This window comes from Lepeophtheirus salmonis, chromosome 4 (assembly GCF_016086655.4).
Source record: "Lepeophtheirus salmonis chromosome 4, UVic_Lsal_1.4, whole genome shotgun sequence".
Taxonomy (NCBI): domain Eukaryota; kingdom Metazoa; phylum Arthropoda; class Copepoda; order Siphonostomatoida; family Caligidae; genus Lepeophtheirus; species Lepeophtheirus salmonis.
Window position 1 is genome coordinate 10,655,398 of NC_052134.2, and position 21,199 is coordinate 10,676,596.

The window sequence follows — 21,199 nt, forward strand, 5'->3', positions numbered from 1 at the left end:
TGCATCATTATGATGCAGTCTCTCTCCAAAATCATCCCTCCAAAAACGTTGCACACTACTAAACTTTCTGTTGACTTACGGAATGAAACAAACCTAAGGAAATTATAGAATAGATGGTGAGAGGACTCTACTCCCATTTTACAAAACGTACTATATTTCTCGAGTGGGCTCGAGGTTTTATTATTTGTAAAAAATGACTATACAGCTAAGTTATAGCAAAACCATTTTTGTTTTGAGTTTGTGAAGGGATTTTGGACGAATCCATCCTGCATGATTTAGAATAGGGTGGTCGGGGGATATACCTCAGTTCTCCAGACGTCTATTTTTTAAATATCTCGGGTTATTCTCTAGGACTCTTCCAGAAAAGGCTCTCCTGACTCAGCTAATGCTCATTGTCAACAGACCAATCATACCCAGCATGTAGTCCCGATGTCTGTCACGTTGTTGCTTAATCGCACGGCCTCTCACCAAGAAGTTGTGGGAAGTCAAGGAGGGCCTCCTACCCATTAGTTGTCCGAACGAGGTGAGTTGATCTGATATGTATAGTTCCTCATTAATATGAATCCTCATATTATAATTTAGGGACTCGTGCGGACATAATAAAGGAAGGACCAATGGAAAAAAACAGAATTCCAATACTGCACCATTTTGGCCCAAAAGGAGTCCAAAGTCTTAATTGTTTTTGTGAGTTCTAATGGACCCGTATGTAAGTTACGAATTGTATGTTCGGTTAACAAAATTTTGTGGGTAAAAAAAGTTTTAGAAACTAAAAAAAAATAAATAATAAATGACTAAAATAACAAAACTGTTCAGATAAATGATAAAAAGGATGATTTCAGTTTAAAAACTGAAACTTCTTATACCTGAATATTGACAAACTAAATTTCTTATTAATGCCTGCCACATACTCATATTACATGTTATCTCGATCTTAAAACTGGTAAAAGGATAACCTTGATCTAAATAATCTTAAATAAAAATGAGATTGTAATTGTTATAATGTCTTGATAAAGGATTACCCATATTTTGTTTTAATTTAGGTGTTGGGGAGGGGTAAATGGTACTTTTTTGGGTTTGACATCCCGGATGGAAAGTTTTTGTAAGTATTGGTTTTTTATGATGCTCCGAGATAGTTCTTTAGATTGCTGCAAGTCTTTTCCGCCCACCTGATGGCTCAAATAAACCGTCCGGAGGCTATTTTCAGAGGTCTGGAGGTCAGACTTAGCAGTTCTGTCAGGCTGACAAACAAAGACTCAACGTTTTAGGTGACATAAGTAATTTCATGGGGTCAAACCGTGGGAGGCTCTCGGAACATGGATTGAATTTGCATTTAATTTGTATGTAAATGTTTTCAAGCAAAAGAACATATAAAAGTCAAATACAAAAGTATATTCATCAATGTGAACATATATAATAATACAATTTGCTACCTATTGGAGGGGTTTAAACTTGTAGTTTCCTTTTACATATAAGTTGGTCTGTCAGGATAAATATGCAAGCAATAATGATTTCTTGTAATAGAGTGTGTTTGGATTACATTTGTGTTCTCCGAATAATTATTTCAATTTCTATCAATAAATTAGGCATAGTATTCTTCCTTTCATTTCAACTATAGTTAAATTTTGACATAATATGTTGATAAAACAGGGAAACGACAAATTATTGAGTACATCTTAGGCCACTTAAACGATTAAAAACAAGTTTTGAGGCGTCTGCAGGGGGTGAACTGTAGGGCCCCTACCCCGAATTAAGGAATTTCCCTTTATTAGATTTTTGTTTGTCACAATGAAAAAATGTTATTAAAATAAGGGTAAAACTTTTTTTGAAGATATATTTCCTTAAAAAAGGTCACTCCAGCAAATCCATAGAACTCCAGAGAAAAAATTTGAATTATAAATTTTTTCCTTAAAATTTAATTGTTTTGTGTGAGCAGCTATAGATTTTTGAAAAAAATTTATTATTTCAAATTTTTTTTGTGAACACTTGTGGATGTTTTTGCAAAAATTATAATTTCTTTTTCATAACTATGGATGTTCATGGATTCAAGTCTTATGGTCAGGCTGAAGGAGAGCTAAAGGGCCTGCTTCAGCATTGCTGTTGCAGGGTGAGTAGTTTCATTGCAGTTTAAGAAATGATATATATTATTAAGGCCCCAATTCCTTTCTATTTCTATAGATAAGGGGATTTTTACCTCCGTATTTTCTTGAAGTGGTCCCCTGGCTCCCATTATCTTTCAATATATCTTCTTAATATTGGTTTCTGGATCTAGGCCATTCCATGGCGTTTGATTTGTAGTGTAGACGAAATTTCCCTTATCGCCTACATAAAAAGACTTTTTATAGAAAAAATTGATCTGAGATGCTCTTTTAAAGTAGGAGAACAGAAGAAATTTTTCAATGAAGCATCATATTTATCACACTAGCTCCCCATTTCTACATTTGCAAGTCCTATATATTTTGGTACATTTACGTAATCAATGCTCATCTTATTCCATTTCTTGGCACACTCCTCCTTATAAGGTAGACATATTATAATATGGGTTATACTTGGAACTACCATTATATTCCAATATTTGATTATGTCAAGTGCTTTGAGCTTATATTTTTTTATTTGATAAAATTAGTAATTCTATTTTATTGTCTATTTTTTTAGTGTTATTTTCCCATAGTCATGTTATTTCCTAATATTGATGCATCTTTTACCAAGAGCTCCCAATACATAATTTGAATGAAAAATATTTTAAAATAAATTCCAAATATATACAGTTATAAATTATGAACGAGATATTTAATTTAATAAAAACTCAAGGAACACAACATTAATGGCAACCCACTTTAGAAATAGATTAAAATTACAATTGTCGCTAATTGTTTTAATTATTTTCTGTATCATTGGAGACTAATGAGTTTTACATCTTGAACATAGGCGGATTCTTCATGAAACGAGCCTCTCCAATGATGATGCATGTTACCATAAATTCACTTCAGACTAAAGAGCCAATGAAAGCTTTTTTCCAAACAAGTTGGAAAGACGGAACACAAATTCAAACATAATTTAGTTACTTTATTTCTTTTAATTTATAATGGAATATGTATATATCCTTAATTTGCGATAAACACTGAAAATTAAATTAATTCCGAATTCATTTACGGCCTCTTCTGTGGCATCCTTTTGAATGTCACATCAATTTCTATCGCTTGTAGTCCGGGGCCGCCAGTTGCCCTCTTTTCCGTTTGAAAAAACGAGCTTTCCCTTTGCAGACCAGTATTGTACTGTCCCAACTTCCGTTTTAACCTCAGGGATTTCCATCAATTTTTCCACCTCAGAAAAAAATTCTTGCGTGAAGGATTTAAAGATAGAGCCTTGAAATTTGAAGTTTGATAGTTGTTTTTTTTCTTAGTAGAGTCCTACTGCAAGATAAATAATAAATTAGACCAAAGGAAATTTTCTGTTTCAACACGTCTCCATTTTCGTTACTTTCATTGGCTTGCAGTAATTAGAGTTGTTAGTGTAGTAAATTATCCAATAGAGACAACATCTGTCAGTAATGGACAACAAATCTTTTTATGGAAAATTACGATTTTTAGCATCAGCAAGAGATTTAATTGAAGATAATCCTGGTGATGATTTGCATATAGTTGTGCTTCCTCCTGAGCTAGCAGACTAAGGTAAGGATATTTTTTACATAATTACTTTGAAATTGTTATCTTACATTATAATTACATTTGAGACCAAAATTACCACAGTAAATAGAAATGTGTATACTAACATTCAGGTAACGACAGTGATGAAGAGGGTGATGATAATATTCTTGATATCGATTACATGCCTGATGAAATTGCTGTGAGGTTGATATTTATGGAGAAGATTCAGAAGAGGAAAACAATGCAGAACATGGAGATGATGATGTTACGAATACAATTAGTAAAAGATGGAGAAAAAATGTATAAACATTTTTTGGTGAACTTGACCCAATTCTAAAAAGTGATGTTATTAGTGAACATGCAGAAGAAAGTATGCATGATATATTTTCATTATTTTTCACAGATGATATGATATCACTAATTGTGGAACAAACAAATCTTTATGCACAAAGAGACAAGAATCTACCGACATTCTCAGTAGATGCTAGCGAAATGACAAAAGTTTTTAGGTTTATTGATTTTTAGCGGCTATCACCGTCTTCCGTCAGAAAAAGATTATAGGAGCACTGCAGATGACATGGAAGCACCTATTTTCTCGAAAATAATAAGCAGAGATCGTGTACGTATTATAAAAAAATATCTACATATTTCTGACAATGAGAATCTGGCCCATTCAAAAGTAGCAAAAAAATTATTAAGAAATAATTGTCAGCAATTTGGAGTATTTCATGTACAATTGAGCATTGATGAATCTATGGTTCTGTACCGCGGTCTTCACAGTGCAAAGCAATTTATAAAAAGTAAACCTTTCAGGTTTGGATACAAACTGTGGATTCTCTGTAGCTCTGATGGATTTCCTTTCAACATTTATACTTAGTGTGGCAAAGATTCTAGCCAAAAAACTCCTTTAGGATCATCTGCCGCGAAAAATATGTTGACTCCAGTTTCAAACAAAAATCAACATGTTGTCTTCTTTGACGATTTCTTTAGGAGTCACTAGCTTCTTACTAATCTTACAGAAGAAAATACTGGGGCATGTGGTACTGTAAGAGGTAATAGAACTGGTCATTGTCCACTACTATCAAAGAAGGAATGCAAAAGGAAACCATGGGGAACATATGATTTTCGATCAGATGGAACTGTTGTTTGCGTCAAATGGAATGGTAACTGTCCAGTTACTGTTGCAAGCAACTATTATGAGTGTTTCTCATACAAAAAGTTGATAGAAGAGTTAAACATGAGCACAAGAAAACAGTTGATCAACCATATCTTATAAAAATGTATAATCAAGGAATGGGAGGTGTAGACATCTGTGATAGACTTCTTGCTTCATATTGACTACGGCTTCGATCAAAAATGGTGGTGGAATTTGTTTGCACATGTAATAAACCTATCCATTGTTGCTGCCTACAGATTCTATGAACATGTGGAAAAAAACACAACTCATTTGCAATTTAGGAGAGAAATTGCAAGAGCATTAGTGAAGTCGGAAAATATCCGAAAGTGCCAAGGAGGACCAACAGCTCCACCTAGCGTGGCCGTAAGATATGATGGAGTCAACCATTTCCTAGTGGAATGTAAACAAGGTAGATGCGTGATGTGTCAAAAAAACACTAGACTGAATTGCACAAAATGTGTAAAAAAAACTTCACAAAGGATGCAGTCTAAATATCATGACCAGAAGTAAAGATAGTAGAAATTGATGTTTCCACTAAATAATGAAATTGTTGTAAATGGAAATATATTATTAACTTTTTTTTTGTTTACTAGTTATCATATATTATTTGTATATGTCAGTTGTATTCTTTGCTTATCAGGAGTTAAAATAAAGTTATGTTTGAATTTGACTATTCTGTATACCTTGAACATCCCAACCTTCCCATTTTGGAAACATACCCAAAAAAAACCATGAAAATACCATTTAAAACAAAAAAAATGAACTTACACGATTCTTAGTGGGGTCAGCACCTATGTAATACCCAAAATTCAAGTTACTAGATCAATTATTTCTAAGTGTTCTCCTTAAAAAGTTAAGGGCACCTTTTTATCTTACTTGTTTTTATTTGATAATGATTTGGTATCAGTGATGGCTTATACAGGCTAATTTTTTTAACTAGAAGGGAGCCGAATCAGTTAAAAAGTCGAAGTTAAAGCAAAGTTTATTCACTAGTAATTATAATCATTAGTATTTACAGATATGCCCTAGTATCTGGGGGTTAATACCATTTCAGCAAACATATTGTATAATTTTAAACTATCAAGTCTTACTCATTATGAACAGGACTCTCAACTTCAGAGACCTCAGAATTTGATTTAGAATACTTATATTAGCACGATATGGTCTTTCAAACAAAATGAATTTTGTGAAAATTCATTCTAGCTTGCTTTTGTTTTGACGAATCCACAACAATAAAACAAAATAATGGATATGAGGTTTTCCATGGAGTGTGTGTAGCTAAAGCCCAGAAAATCATATTAAAACAAAGGGGAGTACTTGAAATCGGCACTTAATAACTCTGACCAATGCAGGGTACTCTCTCAAGTACCCACTTATATTAACAAGCTCTGATTTGCCGGATTTATTGCCATGTCGTGGGAAATTGTACAAATGAACAGATAAAGGGTGAACTGGTCTAAGCCTCAATTTTAGTAATTAGAATGTCAAGTGTAGTAATTGAATCATGTATTTTATGACAAAGAAATTGCAAACTTGTACAATTTGCTTATACAAGTAGCAACTTGTACATAACATGTATAAATTGAAACTCTCTAACGTTAAGTCAGCCATGTTCATTCGCTATGAATAATTTTTTCATTTAAAAATATCGTGGCGAGGGCTTAAAATTAAGAATGTTTTTTTGTTAACATTCATCAATAATTGGGGCATTATACCAAAAAAGTAACTAAATATCTTAGTGTATTTGCCTAAATTTCCGTTTAGCGGGGTTTTTTTATCTTGTGAAGGCGGAGGGGTTATCTCTGAGGTTTTTTCTAAAGGGGTTTTGTCCGTGAAAATGTTTGTCCCAGGAGATTTTCTCCACTAGGGTTTTCATAAGTGACTTTGCTTGAATATTGTTTCCCCCTTTGTAAGGAGCTCCTGGTAGATTTGTCATATACTTTAATTGATGAATATTTGAAGGGGATAGATAAACTTTGCAATGATAAATATTGAAGTGTGAAAAACAACAGATGATATTTTTTTATCAAGATTAACAACATAGAATATGTACAAAGTCCAATTAATCTTCTCGATACATCAACTTTTCTAATTGTTGGCCAATCAGATTTTATCCAATCAATATATATATCATAGTCAAAAACATATTATAAGGGACTGTTTGTTATATTAATTCATGCGATACATTTGTTTGTCACTTCATTTAAAACATATAAAGGAAGGGTAGTCAGGGGCAGTTTCAATACGGAACGAGTGCAACAGGCTATATCCACATCAACTTTGATTCGAGATCATGAATAAAACCAAATTTTGACTTTTTTGGTAGAGATGTAATGAATGTAAATATTCCTATCACAGTTACAATTCTTGAAAATGGAGTACTGATTGTGCTCAACTTGCCAAATTAAAATTATACATTAAATCTAAAAGATCTTTAAAAAATTCAAATTTTATTGAGTTTCGTTATTGATATTGTGACATCCTTCCGGGTTTTCCGATATTTTTCATTGAGTTGAGTACTTGATTATATGTTACAAAAAAACACAATGATAAAAATTAGATAGCAAATACAAGAAGATTCGAAACTCACATTAAGATTAATCACATGAAAAATATATAGTATATATATATAAATGATATACTACAAGAAGTATTACGAATAAGTGTGTCAAATTATAATTACTATACATACCTAGATACAACGCAATTGCCTCTGATTACCCTATGCTGTGTTTATACTGGATTTAAGGAATGAACATAAAACATTTTTGCCTAAAGACAATTTACAAATGGACGTTTGGCCCAAAATTGTATTTAATATCCTATTCAATTTATGTGTGTGTCTTTTGTGGGTGCATATACCGTTGGGACCAGGTGCTAAACTAAAACCTTGCATGGGTGCCTCTTTTGAACTCTCTAATCAGGTTAAGACGGGAGTGCTTATTTTGGGGTCATATAAAGGGAGCTTATTCTATATCCAAAAAATGAATATTATTTTATGGAGATTTAAAAAAAAAAATACGATTACAAAAGTTTGAACAAAATGTAAATTTTAAAAGCTTAGGGCCGTTGAACTATCACTAAATATTCATAGACATTGTTCAAACTTTGTCAGTCGTATTTTTTTTTAATCAAAAAGAACGCATTTGAGCCCACATTTGCTCATTTTTTACAAAAAGTGATTTAATTACCACCCTAATATACAGGTATCATAATGCCCAACTCGGTATAAAGCAAAGACAGATATATGATCGAATTACACGAATGTCGATCCTCGATTCTACTAAAAATTCAGCAAGGACCTACACTTATAAATCCAAAGTAAACTCTCATAGTATTTCATTAGCACACACACTAGTTACTATTTCATACTTAGATGTTCTCTTTGCAGGAATGAAATAATAACAATAACAGCTTAATTGGGTGATTTCCCTATTCATTGCAGCATCCGATGCAATGTTCAAACCTTTAATTTTTCTACATACAGTAGATAAAAACATTATATTACTGCCATCTCCCAACATTTTCCAAATTTTTTTTTTTAGAAAGGTTTTTAAGAGAAAAAATTAAAAAAAAATCGTACACACCATGGGAGAATAATGATTTAATTTCTTCAAAATTTTTACCATTCCAGCAAAAAAGGTACTTTGAATATTCAGCACCACACTCCATTATAAATTTTCTTAGCTGATCTCTCCATTAATGACCTCTGCGCCAAAGATGCTCGATCCAATAAAGATTAATAGCCCTTCAAACACAAAAACTGTCAATTCCTGAAAGGTCAACATATTTTCTGAAATAATGAAGAATTTTTAGCAATAAGTTATTCTTCTTTTTTAGTTTAAAAACACGTAATAGATGGATTACCTTTGGAATAATATAGTTGTTCAAAGATATCATTTTAGCTTTGAATTAATAGGGCGAACGGCTGTAGAAAGATGGTAGTCTTCCCTACTTTAGATAAAATGCATTTTTGATTCATTTCAGTATTGTTCCCTCACCCATGTGTCAAGTAACTTTATTTTGAATCTTGTCTTTAAAATTGGCCATTGTTTCTCCAAAAGGGCGCAGTAAGAACTTAGAACCACTATTTTCCTGTAGGCATATCTAAACCAACTCTTTTTTAATTAACTTTATTGTTTGATTGAATTACATAAACATTTTATATGGGAAATAGAAGATTTTAAATTTATAATGTTCTCATTTTCTAAATATCATGTAAAAAAAAGTTTTTAGAAATAAGATAAATAGTGTTATAAGTGTTATAGATCCAGGATCCCCTTGGTGAACGCCTCTTTTGTTAAAGAAAAACTTCAATAATATTTAATAAAATTAATATAATCATTAAAACCTTTTATATTCAGACTTTGGATAATATACCGACGGGTATTAAATGCTTTATCAAAGTCGATTGCATGTAATGTCACATTTTCGCCTGATTCTAAAAGAGTTTGTAGGGATAAAGTGATTTCGTCAATTCCGAATCGTCCGCAAGAGGTGGTTGGAGGGTTTTTTGAGGGTAGTAAAAAAAACAGTAACTAAGGAATGTTTGATTTTTATTTGAAAACTTTTTCGTGATGATGAAAAAATTTTAAACGAAAATACCGAAATAAATTGAATTTAGATAATTATAAATTATTTTTTTAATTTATTTCTAAAAATTTAATATTTGAATTATTTTATACCTCAAAATTTCCAAAATTTTACTTTTGGGATTTTTTTGCAAAAACAAAGCCCCTCAAAAAAAAAAAAAAAAAATTCCACAACCCTGCCATGGTTTTTTTTTTTTTTTTTTTTTTGACGAAATCGTATTTATTTGAGCTTGTAATTAAGGGAGAGGCGGTTATTAATTTATAAAAATGAGGAAATTAAGTTTTAGCAAAAAATGTTGAATGAAAAATGATTTTTTTAGCACTCTGGAAAAGATAAAAAAATTGCCAGCATTGAAGTGTATTGAAGTGTCTAATTTTTAAGGGAATTCAATCTACTGTGGTATTATTACGGAAAAATTATGTTTGTAAAATTTCAGCATCTAAATTTTTGACCTCTATAGCTATTTGAAAATTACTTTTTTAATGACATTCTCTATTTGTAAAGGGATTCAGAAATTTCAATTTTAAAGTTATGGTCCTGAATTTCAGAAGTTTAATTAAAGTTCACTTTCTCAAGTGAAATATGAGAATATAATCCTTTATTTTCATTTTGAAGTAAAATTAATTGTAGCCCAACGAAATACTTCATATACTTAGACAATCAAATCCAATTTACTAACCTCCAAATCGAATCAAATAAGTATTAGAACACATTCCTGAATTTTATTGTAAATGGTTAAAGTAATAGAAATTACTCTGAAAAAAACGAATGTATACCTAGTTGGACAACGGATAATAATAGAAACTTGTTATGAAGTAAGGAGAAGAAATAAAAACTAATTTTATAGAAAAATATTCAATATGACTGAAGGATATCAAACTTCTATGAAAATACCATAACGAGTATTTTTAATATTCTTAATGTATGTTTGGATTGATGTAGCGTTATATAACAATTCATTTTTCAGATTGTATCCAGATTAAATATGCGTGAAGATGTGTATTTTCATATATATAGGGTCAACATCCCATTTCATTGTATAATACAATGAATTCTGACTTATTTAGTCTACACCTATCTCTAAAGAAGCCATATTTAACATTGGAAGTAAATCACGCAATATTAATAATTTCATAAAATATACCACTTGGGGTATGATTCAAAATGATTGATTGGTTCCAGTTGATTTTCATTTCATATTTCAAGGTCTAAGGGAAAGATATTTCTACCAAAAAAAAAAGTTTCAATTTCATTATAGTGTCAACTTCCTATGGCAATCACCATCATGGACCTATGAAATTGTATTTATTGATGCTCTCATAACTTTGACCAAGAAATCATTTAATTCATTCCTGAAACTTTTTTTAGTTAGATATGATCAATTTTCTGATCATATCAAAATCTTCAAATCTTCTCTGTCGATGGAATCATTCGGTTAGTTTGAGAAGAACATTTATTTATACAATTATGTTTGAATTAGTTGAAAGACTGGCTGGCTGGCTGGAAAATATCTTGGTTATCTCAAGGATGTATTGTATTCAAATCAAAATAAAGTTACTTTATTTTGAATATTAATTTTTCTATAAAAAATTTGTGGATGTTGCTAATCGGAGGAAAGTACAGTGGCTCTGATCATTTTAGTATCCAAAGTATTCAGTTGGGCTACAATTTTTTTTCTTCAAAATGAAAAAAAAGGATTATATTCTTATGTATCACTTGAGAAAAAGAACTTGAGGCAGGCTTTTCAAATTCACAGCCCTAATTTTAAAATTCAAACTTCCAAAGTGCATATAGAAGTAAAACAACGCTGTTGAAGACTGAAACTTTAGAACCATAACTTTTTCTTTAAAATACAGCATTAGATCGAATTAATAGGGCCCCCTAGAAATTAGACACCCCAGTACACACGCTAAAATAATATTTTAGAGTAAGTTGACCTAATTGTGATCTTTGACCTTTTTATTATCTTTAAACTTTACTTTATAAGCTTAAAATGTGAAATAACTATTGGGTTAAGCATTAACAGGCTTTAATGATTACGACATTAGTAGTTTCTTCTTATGATTTTGAAAAAAATATTAAAAATATACGTATTAATGGGTGAAAAAGTATTTTTGGGGTTAAAGTGGGGGGTGGGGGATTGTCAGAATTTTTTCTTTTCCAGAGTGTTTAAAAACTCATTTTACATCCGAAAAGTTGGTATAAAATTGAATATGATTTTAACAACTTCCCCTCCTCTTATTGTAATAACTTCTGCAGTTATTCGACTCAATCCCGACCAAGTGGAAGGTATCAATGTAATGCTGAAAACTTTGCAATGTCACAGAAAAATAATGAAAAAATCACAACAACGTCTTAGACCAATATATTTATTAAAAGGTATTCAGTTTAGTAACCAACATTTTCAAAAATAGTCTAAACTTATTGAAGTTCAAGAAAGAGCCAATTTATTTAAATATTTGGTAATATAATAAATATTTTGATCAAATGGAATATATATAATAAATTGTACTTTCAACATTGACCACATACTTTAAGACACCTATTTTTGATGAAATCATATTTGCAATAATCTTTAAGGGTTGTACAACTCTCATCAGCAATTTTGTTCTCACATACTAAACATTTTTGTAAATATTTCTTACGCTTAGCAGTTGTAGTTGATGGTGCAGGTGCTAGAGATGAAGCTGTGGGTTCTGGAGATGTAGTAGAAGCTTGAGCTGTGACAGCATCTTGGCATTCATAGGCTGCTTTGGTCTTTTGAACATCCAAATCACTCATTCCACTTCTATTTGGAATGCGAGCAGTTGTCGACTTTTTCAATGAAATTGTGTTTTGACCATTAGTTGAAAAGCTAATAACAGGGAAAATTACTTTTTTAAATTAATAAAATCTTATATGGTTTTTGATGGACCTTACTATGTAAGTCCATAGTGCATAATTGATCCATAATCGTAGGCCATTCCAAAGGTTGAAGTTCTAAATCCAGCATAACAGTTGTCATATTGATCAATGCCTACATTTCCACAGTATGGAATAGTAGCAGCTTCATTCTCCCCAAGAGCTCTCCAAAAGTTGCTATAGGTTCCACTTCGTATATTTTCCCAACTAATTGTAACATATTGGTCTCGATCAGGTCTGGTTTGCTCATGGGCAAATCCAAGGATGTGGAGCAATTCATGAGCAATAACGCCCAAATGCTTATTAAAAAATTCAAAGTTATTGTCGATCATAGTTTTTTACATAATGAAAATCGTTTTACCACACAGCCATTGCTCTGTAAGTGAAGGACACTTCTTGATCTCCTACTATTGTAATTAATATTAATGATAACAACAATGAGAAAAAAAAATCCCGTTCAGATTACCAACTAAAAGGACGGTAAGCAGCTAGAATAAAACTGATTTTTATGAATTCCTACAAAAATAACAAAGCAAATACAGTATATGACTCAATGACATTTTGAGTAATCAAGAAACGGATCTCTTAACATTTCACAATTACATGCAGTTATCAGGGGCGTTCGCAGGATTATGTATATATATATTTATATTTTGGGGGTGGATGTCTTGGGTTTGGATTTGCTTTTTCAAAAATTCACAGCTATTTGTAATTATAGTGAAAAAATCGACAAATGTTAAGATGCCTAACATAAGAGGAATTAGTAATTTTGGATGATTTAAAAGCCAGAATCAGCTTATGAATCTGAAAGTATAAGGACTACTTAATATCCTACAAAAATAATAAACGACCTTTTATTTTTTAGCAGCTTGTTTACACTTATAGGTATTGTAGCTACTATAACAATTACTCTGGAAGACACAAATACATTAATAAACATAGTAAAAAGACATATCTCAATTGTGGTATGTATTTAATTTTCTTCTTTTAAATTGCAAAATAATTTATTTTAGCTTGTGAGAACAAACTGGATGACAATTGATTCAGTAAATTTACTCGTTATTGTGTAAATGGTTTAATTCAAAAATTATATCAAAAATAATGTAAAAAGTGTTAATGTCTAATTTTTTTTATTAATATCAACAAATGTTTAAATAAATAGGGCAGCATTATTTAATTGTTTCATATTTATTTACAATTATATTCATACATAATAGGGATTAGAGGTTCCAACTGCCATACGGGTTGACCACTTCTGAAGGGCTTGATCCTCTCCCAACGGGGATCAACGGTCGTTTTGTTAAAATAATCTACATATATTAAAGATTATTTATTAGATTCATTTAGTAATGGGGTTAGCTCTAGGACTATTTGACAAAATATTTTTGCCTAATAACAAATTTGGGACTCTTGGCTCATAAATGATATTTAATATATTAACATATGCGATAACATATTTTAATTGTATTTCATTTCATATTATGATGAATTGGTATTTTTCTTAGTCTCTTAGATTCGCCAATTTACAATAGAACAATTAATATGGTCATGCCATATAGGTAAATTAATAGAATATTCTTCAACAGAATCATATTTTTTCTTTTCAAGTATAATTACCTATTAATGATCTTTATCACGTCGATACCTTTATTGTACGACACAATCTATCATCCGGTAAAAGACCCAAAATTATCTAGAAGTTAGCGAAACAAGTCAATCATACCAACTGCTACTTATCTTTTTGATATTCCCGGACTATCATGATCATATTATTTATCTACAATTTTCAAAATGAAGTGCATATATAAATTTTATAGTATTAAAATCCATCTAGTAATTTCTTCGATACTGTACCAGGTGGTACAGTATCCAATTTGGAAAAGAAGAGGGGCTCTGTCAAAAAGGCCAAACTGGACCACGAGGAGTTAGATAAAACAGCCCAGGTAATTTCCTTTCAATGAGGGGCCATAAAAGAGATCTCGGGGTTTCACATCAGACTGTCCAGAGAGTATTATAATATTGCAAAGTAATTCTTTATTAAAAGCGAAGTTATACATTTGAATTTTGTATATGATGCCAAAAATTTCTTCATAAAAATATTAAGATGGTCAAAATTTATATTCCGGTCCTTTTCGAAATGGAGCATACTTCGTTTATTTATCAAAAATAATTAATTATGAAATAAACATGCCGTATCAAGGGATACAGGGAATTGGCAGGTGACACCAATGTACAAAAGGACGCCTGTTTATATAAACACAATATATTTGCTTGTGGTTCGAATTTAGTTTCAATTTACAGACTTTTTGACTTTTCATGTTTGTTTATTTACATGTTCTACCTTTTTCACAAACAAATAAAGGATCAATAGTGTTAAGGCTTTTCTTGAATTGACTAGGTACTAGTTTTGAGGTACAAGTCAAGTCTTGAGTCTTACCTATCGATTCCAAGTCTCCATCTCTGGAAAATAGTAAGTCAAAACTTTAGTTTCCTATTGATATCTTCACATTCATATAATTATGTACAGTACACAGTTAAATCCAAATTTTCATTAACCAAAATTGTTCCTTTCCTCTATAAACCACCCAAACTACTGAGAATACTAATATATTAATGAATTTTTAGAATGATGTATTATGTATGTTATTTTTAAGTAGAAATAAACATTTACTGAACCTTAAAAAATACAAAAAATAAGAAATCGAAGAGTCCAAAATTATGAAAATGTAATCAACAGTTATTTATTTAAATATTTGGTAATATAAGAAAAATTTTGAGCACATACAAAAGGTTTATGTTTGTATATGTATAATAAATATGGGTTTTAACATTTTCCACATCCTTTTTGACAAAATTGACGGATAGAACTATATCCACAATATGCTTTTAGACTTGCACAACGCTCATCAGCAATTTTATTCTCACATACTAAAAAAGAGATGATTAATTAATTATTGAATACAAAAACCAAATGTAAATCACATACCACAATTGAAGCAGGTCTTTTTACAATGTTGGTTAATATACGAGTGTTTTCCACAATAGGATGTATAGCGGCTACAATACTTAAATTCGTCAACACAAGCTGTAAAAAAAGAATAAATAATAATTATTTATTTTAAAATTTTGTAAATATTTCTTACGCTTAGCAGTTGTAGTTGTTGGTGCAGGTGCTAGAGATGAAGCTGTGGGTTCTGGAGATGTAGTAGAAGCTTGAGCTGTGACAGCATCTTGGCATTCATAGGCTGCTTTGGTCTTTTGAACATCCAAATCACTCATTCCACTTCTATTTGGAATGCGAGCAGTTGTCGACTTTTTCAATGAAATTGTGTTTTGACCATTAGTTGAAAAGCTAATAACAGGGAAAATGACTTTTTTAAATTAATAAAATCTTATATGGTTTTTGGTAGACCTTACTATGTAAGTCCATAGTGCATAATTGATCCATAATCGTAGGCCATTCCAAAGGTTGAAGTTCTAAATCCAGCATAACAGTTGTCATATTGATCAATGCCTACATTTCCACAGTATGGAATAGTAGCAGCTTCATTCTCCCCAAGAGCTCTCCAAAAGTTGCTATAGGTTCCACTTCGTATATTTTCCCAACTAATTTTAACATATTGGTCTCGATCAGGTCTGGTTTGCTCATGGGCAAATCCAAGGATGTGGAGCAACTCATGAGCAATAACGCCCAAATGCTTATTAAAAAATTCAAAGTTATTGTCGATCATAGTTTTTTACATAATGAAAATCGTTTTACCACACAGCCATTCCTCTGTAAGTGAAGGACACTTCTTGATCTCCTACTATTGTAGCCAAGATTAGCATAGCATCCATCTCCGCCAGTGAAGATATCTACATAATTCGCTTCATTTGTTCTTTCAACAAATTTGACACATGTTCGATCCGAAATGTGCTTAATAGAATCCATGATAGTTTGTCGATGTCTTGAAGAGAAACTTGAGCCGATTGTGTATGGAACAATTCCATTGGGCCATCGATTGCTTCGTCCTCCAATAAAGTTCCTTGAATACATAGCAGCTCTGTCATGGGCATCCACCAGAACTCGACAGCTTCCCTCATCGGAAACATTTTCATCACTCAAACAGAGTGAAAAGAATAATGAACTCAATAGCGTTATTACTAAATGATTCTTCATTGTGATCAATTGAAAGCGATCTGAAGCAATTCAAAAGATTTTGATTAATATATACCTTTTTCTATATTTTCAAATAGATACACAAGTGTTTTTGAGGCTAATATTCCTTTACAGCTCTAATACCTTCAAAATTCCAATTAAAACAAAAATGTGTTTTGAAAAAGATCAATGTTGTTCAATTCTTGGACATTTATGGTCAACTATGTGCAGAATTTGGTAAACTTTAGATTTTAATCGATCAAATAGTATAATTTTTTAGAATTATATCCACTGATATAGTCATGATTGGACTGGTGGATTTTTTTCCCTATGCACAATGAATGATAAAGAAAATATGAAATATAAAAAAAAACGTCAACACTTCATTTACATAAAAAACCATTGAATCAAAAATGTGATGTCATACTATAAAGAAGTGTGTTCGTATGTTAGATTTTATAATTTATAACTGTACTTTATGTATTTATGCTAAATAAAATAATCTATTTATACTTTGAATTATAACCTTAAAAGGTTGAATTGTAATAGTATAACATCACCCCTGGACCTCTGATTTAATTTTAACAACTATCTCACTGATAAAGAAACTTGTGGCACTGACAATAAGGTATTTATATTATAAAGAAATTTGGAGAGATAGCGATTATGTCTTTGAAATAGTTACAGATCCGTGCTTTATCCACCACATTGTGCCAAGGACAGTTAGTAAAGCATAACTTTCGGGAGTCAAACTCAAATGCCAAAGGTGCTTCTTTTTTTGCCATATTAATCAATATTATTCTTAAAAAAAAGATGAGCCCCTTTGAATACGAAAAAGTGCTCAAAAAACAATGTCAGAAGACCAGTCATCCGAAGTAGAAAAATACTCTCATAACATTGGTTCTATTATTAATACCAATACCGCTTCCAAAGAACCCGATTCGGTACCTCAGGGGGAGGGAATACTTAATGATAATAATAGGGGAGGGCTCGAACGCTCTGTCACTTGTACTAAAGGCAAAAGCCAAGCCACACATGATGATCCTAATGCTGATTCTATTACCCCCTCTAAAGAACCATCTTCGGTTCCTGAGGAGGAGGAACTGTTTAAAAACAAAGGCAATGCCCCACAAGATGGTGAGGTAGCAAATAATGATCCTTTTAGGCATCTTTTCATCAATGAGAGTGATGTTAATAGTCCTCAAAATGAAATTACACCGAGGGATGCCCCCCTGAGTGTTAACAAGGCCAACAATAGCCTAGCCCGACAATCTCATAGAGTCTGTCCGGATGAGATATGCAAAAGGAGAAGTAGGATTAGTCCCAAAAAACCGAATAAACCACATCTCAATTTCTCAAAGGAATTGGAACATTACACTCGTTCCTATTCATGGGTAAAAGAAATAATCCTGATACGGGTCATTCTCCAATAAGGAGTGGAAAGCAATAATATGATTCCGAATCCTCATCTCAGGAATCATAGTCTTAGTTTCTCCCTTATTTCTAAATCTATCATTATGAATACAGGTCTGGAACCTTTATATTCACTTAACCAAGAGTAGACCAGAATCACTGATTTTTATTTGGAACCACTATCCAATGATTTTAAATCGACCACTATGAGCATTAAAAACTACTTTTTTTAGACACTAGGGGGAAGTAGGAAATCGAGAAGTGCCTTAATGAGATATCTTCTGTCTATGGATCCAGACACTATGTGTCTTCAGGACATATAATCAAAAGTTTCATCCTCTTCAAATCCAAATTGTCCTCTCTGCCTTCCAAAAAATTTGCATACCTTTGTTACTGGAGATAACGACAATAGGGGTGTTCTGACTCAAATCATGAAAAAAGTTAATGATGTTATTTTTGTAGAGAGTGATTGGAATAAAATATATATGACCATGAATAGAGTGACGTTTTCCGTAATTAATATATATGGACCAAATGAGCTGCCCACTCCTTTCTTCCAATCTGTTTCCCTTCATATTAATTGGAGATGGAACGTTTACCTTGACGGGTTGACAAATCAATATCCACATTTAAAAGTCTTGGGTGAGCATTGTGTGAGGTTTAAATTAGTGGGCATCTTAAAAAATCACTGTCTAGAAGAAAAAGTATCCTGGCAAAGAAACAAAGATTCTTCTCGGATTGACCTGTCGTTAATGTCCAACAACCTAAACAAAACTGTTGACAGATCAATATATCTACCTCAGCCAGCATCTGATCATAAACAATATAACTCAGCTTCTATTATCATTTGAAACGGCGTTTATTTAGTTTATCAAGACTGATTCTTGTTATAAGTCAAAATTCCTCGCAAAACAAGTAATACACATTCTATCTCGAGCTATACAAACTTTTAATTCAGATTTTTTTCGGGAGATGAAAGAAGAAAAACGAATATATCAGAACAAAAAATATATATATTTTAATCTAGCTCTTAATTTACTCGAACATTTACGGGAACTACTCTTAATTCATTTAGAATAGCTGAAATAGCCAAGAAGGAGAAGATTTAAAAATGTGTCCTGACAAAACAAATAATCAGTTCCTGGGATAAAAAAGAGTATTACTAATGACAATGTAATTACAAGCCCAAAAGATATTTTAAAATATTTTCATTCCTGTTTTGAATCAGTAGTCCAAACTGAGATGATTTTTTTCCTCTAAAAGACGTGGATATGGCCTGAAGAATAACATCTATTCAATGGAGAATATTAAGAATTTCATCATCATGAAAAAGTTTAAAGCTAACAAAGCGGCCGGCCCAGATGGAGTTTCTGGAGAGCTTTTTACGATGTGCCCAGATGAAATTATGCCTTTCTGTATAGAATGAGTTGTACGATCAAAAAGACGAGTAGAATGCCTGCATCTTTCAAAAGAGGAAGAATACCTTTGATTTGTAAAGGAGGAGATGGGTCGGACTTCAATCACTGGAGGCTTATTACAGTATTGAAGGCATATTACAGAATTTTATCCGGAGTTTTGGCTACGCAAATGGAGCCCATATTAATAGGGCTCCATCACAGACCATCACAGATAGAAAAATTTCCTATCTGTCACGAAACTTCTAAGCAGCTATCGAATCAGTTAGTAATAGAAAAAAATATGGAGCTAATATCGGAGTTGATTCGATAAATCATTGTCATGTTCTCAAAGCTATTAAGAGACTTTTAAACAAAAAGTATTTTTAATCTTGTGCGGGCACTTTTACATAAGGTTTCATCTACTAATTCGTAAAATGGAGTAGAAAGTAAGCCAATTAATTTGGAAAAAAAAGCTGCAGACAAGAATGCATCCTCTATTCAGTGCATCCATAGAAGATTTAATCATACAGGTTTTAAAAAAGTACGGGGGGTTTGGTGGTTATTTTAATAACAACCCGCAAAAGATCGATGCTTATGCGGATGATGCCGTCTTAACAGTAGAAGCTAATTCAGAGTCACAGCTTCTCAAAAGAATCAATATCCTGCTGGACTTCTTTGAAAGTATTAGAAAAGATCTGGTTTGAGACTCAACAGGCAAAAGACCTCCATTCTTCCTCTGGTTGCTTGGAAGCCAAGTGAGGATCAAAAAGAAAGAAATTGTCAAGTCAAAAATGAAATTGTGATCTTGGGCATGATTTGGGAGTGTCAAAGCGTTCATATTTTTAATTGGTATTCTATAAATTCTGCTATTTCCGAAACCTGTCTTGGTGGAGACATTTGAATCGTCAGAAAAGAATTGATCTATATAACACACAATTAGATCACCAAGTTATATACAAATCCACTGCTGCCTCTCAATTTGCTATGAGAGTTATGAACAAGAGTGAATTAAAAGGCTATTTTACCAATGCTATTTGACCGCCATAAAAAGACCTAAATCACTCATTGGAGGCAGAATTGCACTTCTTGGGAATATAATACTCAAAATTTATTGCAAGATTTTTATAGATATGTCCATGTACGTTGAATGGAGGAGACAGGTTTCATCCAGTGATTTCTACCATAGACTTATGATTGATACTGACCTCATCAGCGTGAAAATTGTTGCTCACTCCCCTGCATGGGCTGCAGCTCAACTTATTATTTGGTCAGCTGTTCATTATTCAATGGGGATTCTATTCTGGATATAATCCAAGGCAAAGTTAAGAAGCCTATCTTTGAAGAATTTAGAGGAAGAAACCCTGGGAAAAAACATTTTACCTAATTGAGCAAACCCCTTTTACGATGGCTATTTTTACAACCCCTTAAACAAAGGTTTTATTGTTCCTAGACCCTGGTATCTTAAAATGTCTTTTATTAAACTAATAAACGAAGCTCAATCTATTTGTGAATCTTATTTAAATTTGTTAGGACTTTGAGAGAAATGGAGAAAAATAATTTTATCTTCCTTTATGTATATTTCGGAGGATAGGAAATTTACCACTCAATTTCAGATGTTTGCCAATTGTATCAAATTTTATAACCCATGCAAAGATTGTGGGAAATTTTTTAACAATATACTGCGTGCCTTTGTAGATTACAGGGTTGTCAAAATTCGACAACGATTCGTTCCCATCAACATTAAGGGTCTTGAAAATTGACCTGTGAATTTAATCAAAGCTTCTATACTCTTCGGATTATCTCATAGGGAGAAGGAGTATCCACAGAAGTCTAAGGCCATTGATTTTGCTTTATTAAACTCTAAGGCATTAATGCTGGAAAGCTTACACCCTATGAGCCAATATACCCTCACGAACTTAGAGCAATTTTTATGGCA

The 21,199-nt window shown here is 32.0% G+C and overlaps 2 protein-coding genes and 2 long non-coding RNA genes across 4 annotated transcripts in view; all 4 read right to left on the reverse strand.

The window, feature by feature from the left end:
- LOC139905125 (uncharacterized) overlaps positions 1-9,858 on the reverse strand; it is a 47,082-nt gene extending 37,224 nt beyond the window's left edge. The window contains exons 1-2 of the long non-coding RNA XR_011779619.1: positions 8,689-9,858; positions 8,448-8,614 (exon numbers count right to left, since the gene is read on the reverse strand). This is a non-coding gene — a long non-coding RNA (uncharacterized lncRNA). The remainder of the gene's footprint in view (positions 1-8,447; positions 8,615-8,688) is intronic.
- Positions 823-6,652, reverse strand: LOC139905126 (uncharacterized). Its single transcript, XR_011779621.1, has 3 exons — positions 4,232-6,652; positions 2,026-2,511; positions 823-1,982 (listed from the first exon to the last, which is right to left on the reverse strand). It is a non-coding gene; the product is annotated as an uncharacterized lncRNA (long non-coding RNA).
- Positions 9,859-11,767: 1,909 nt separating the features above from the next.
- On the reverse strand, positions 11,768-12,760 carry LOC139904709 (low choriolytic enzyme-like; the record flags this gene model as incomplete). Its single annotated transcript, XM_071887502.1, has 3 exons — positions 11,768-12,268; positions 12,334-12,614; positions 12,677-12,760. Coding segments are annotated over 3 exons (705 nt in total), but the record flags the coding sequence as incomplete, so codon positions are not given.
- A 2,271-nt stretch (positions 12,761-15,031) lies between these two features.
- Positions 15,032-16,510, reverse strand: LOC121116651 (low choriolytic enzyme). The gene is made up of 5 exons (XM_040710918.2): positions 16,076-16,510; positions 15,733-16,013; positions 15,459-15,667; positions 15,302-15,400; positions 15,032-15,243 (listed from the first exon to the last, which is right to left on the reverse strand). The coding sequence occupies exons 1-5, from the start codon at positions 16,472-16,474 to the stop codon at positions 15,140-15,142; spliced, it is 1,092 nt and encodes a 363-aa protein (XP_040566852.1). The 5' UTR covers positions 16,475-16,510; the 3' UTR covers positions 15,032-15,139.
- Between the last annotated feature and the right edge of the window lie 4,689 nt (positions 16,511-21,199).

Coding starts and splice junctions, on each gene's coding strand:
- LOC121116651 (XM_040710918.2), bottom strand. CDS start 16,474: ATGAAGAATCATTTAGTAATAACGCTATTGAGTTCATTATTCTTTTCA. Junction 15,401..15,458: donor AACAACTACAACTGCTAAGC/GTAAGAAATATT, acceptor CTTTTTTTACAG/CTTGTGTTGACGAATTTAAG. Junction 15,244..15,301: donor AAAGACCTGCTTCAATTGTG/GTATGTGATTTA, acceptor TCTCTTTTTTAG/TATGTGAGAATAAAATTGCT.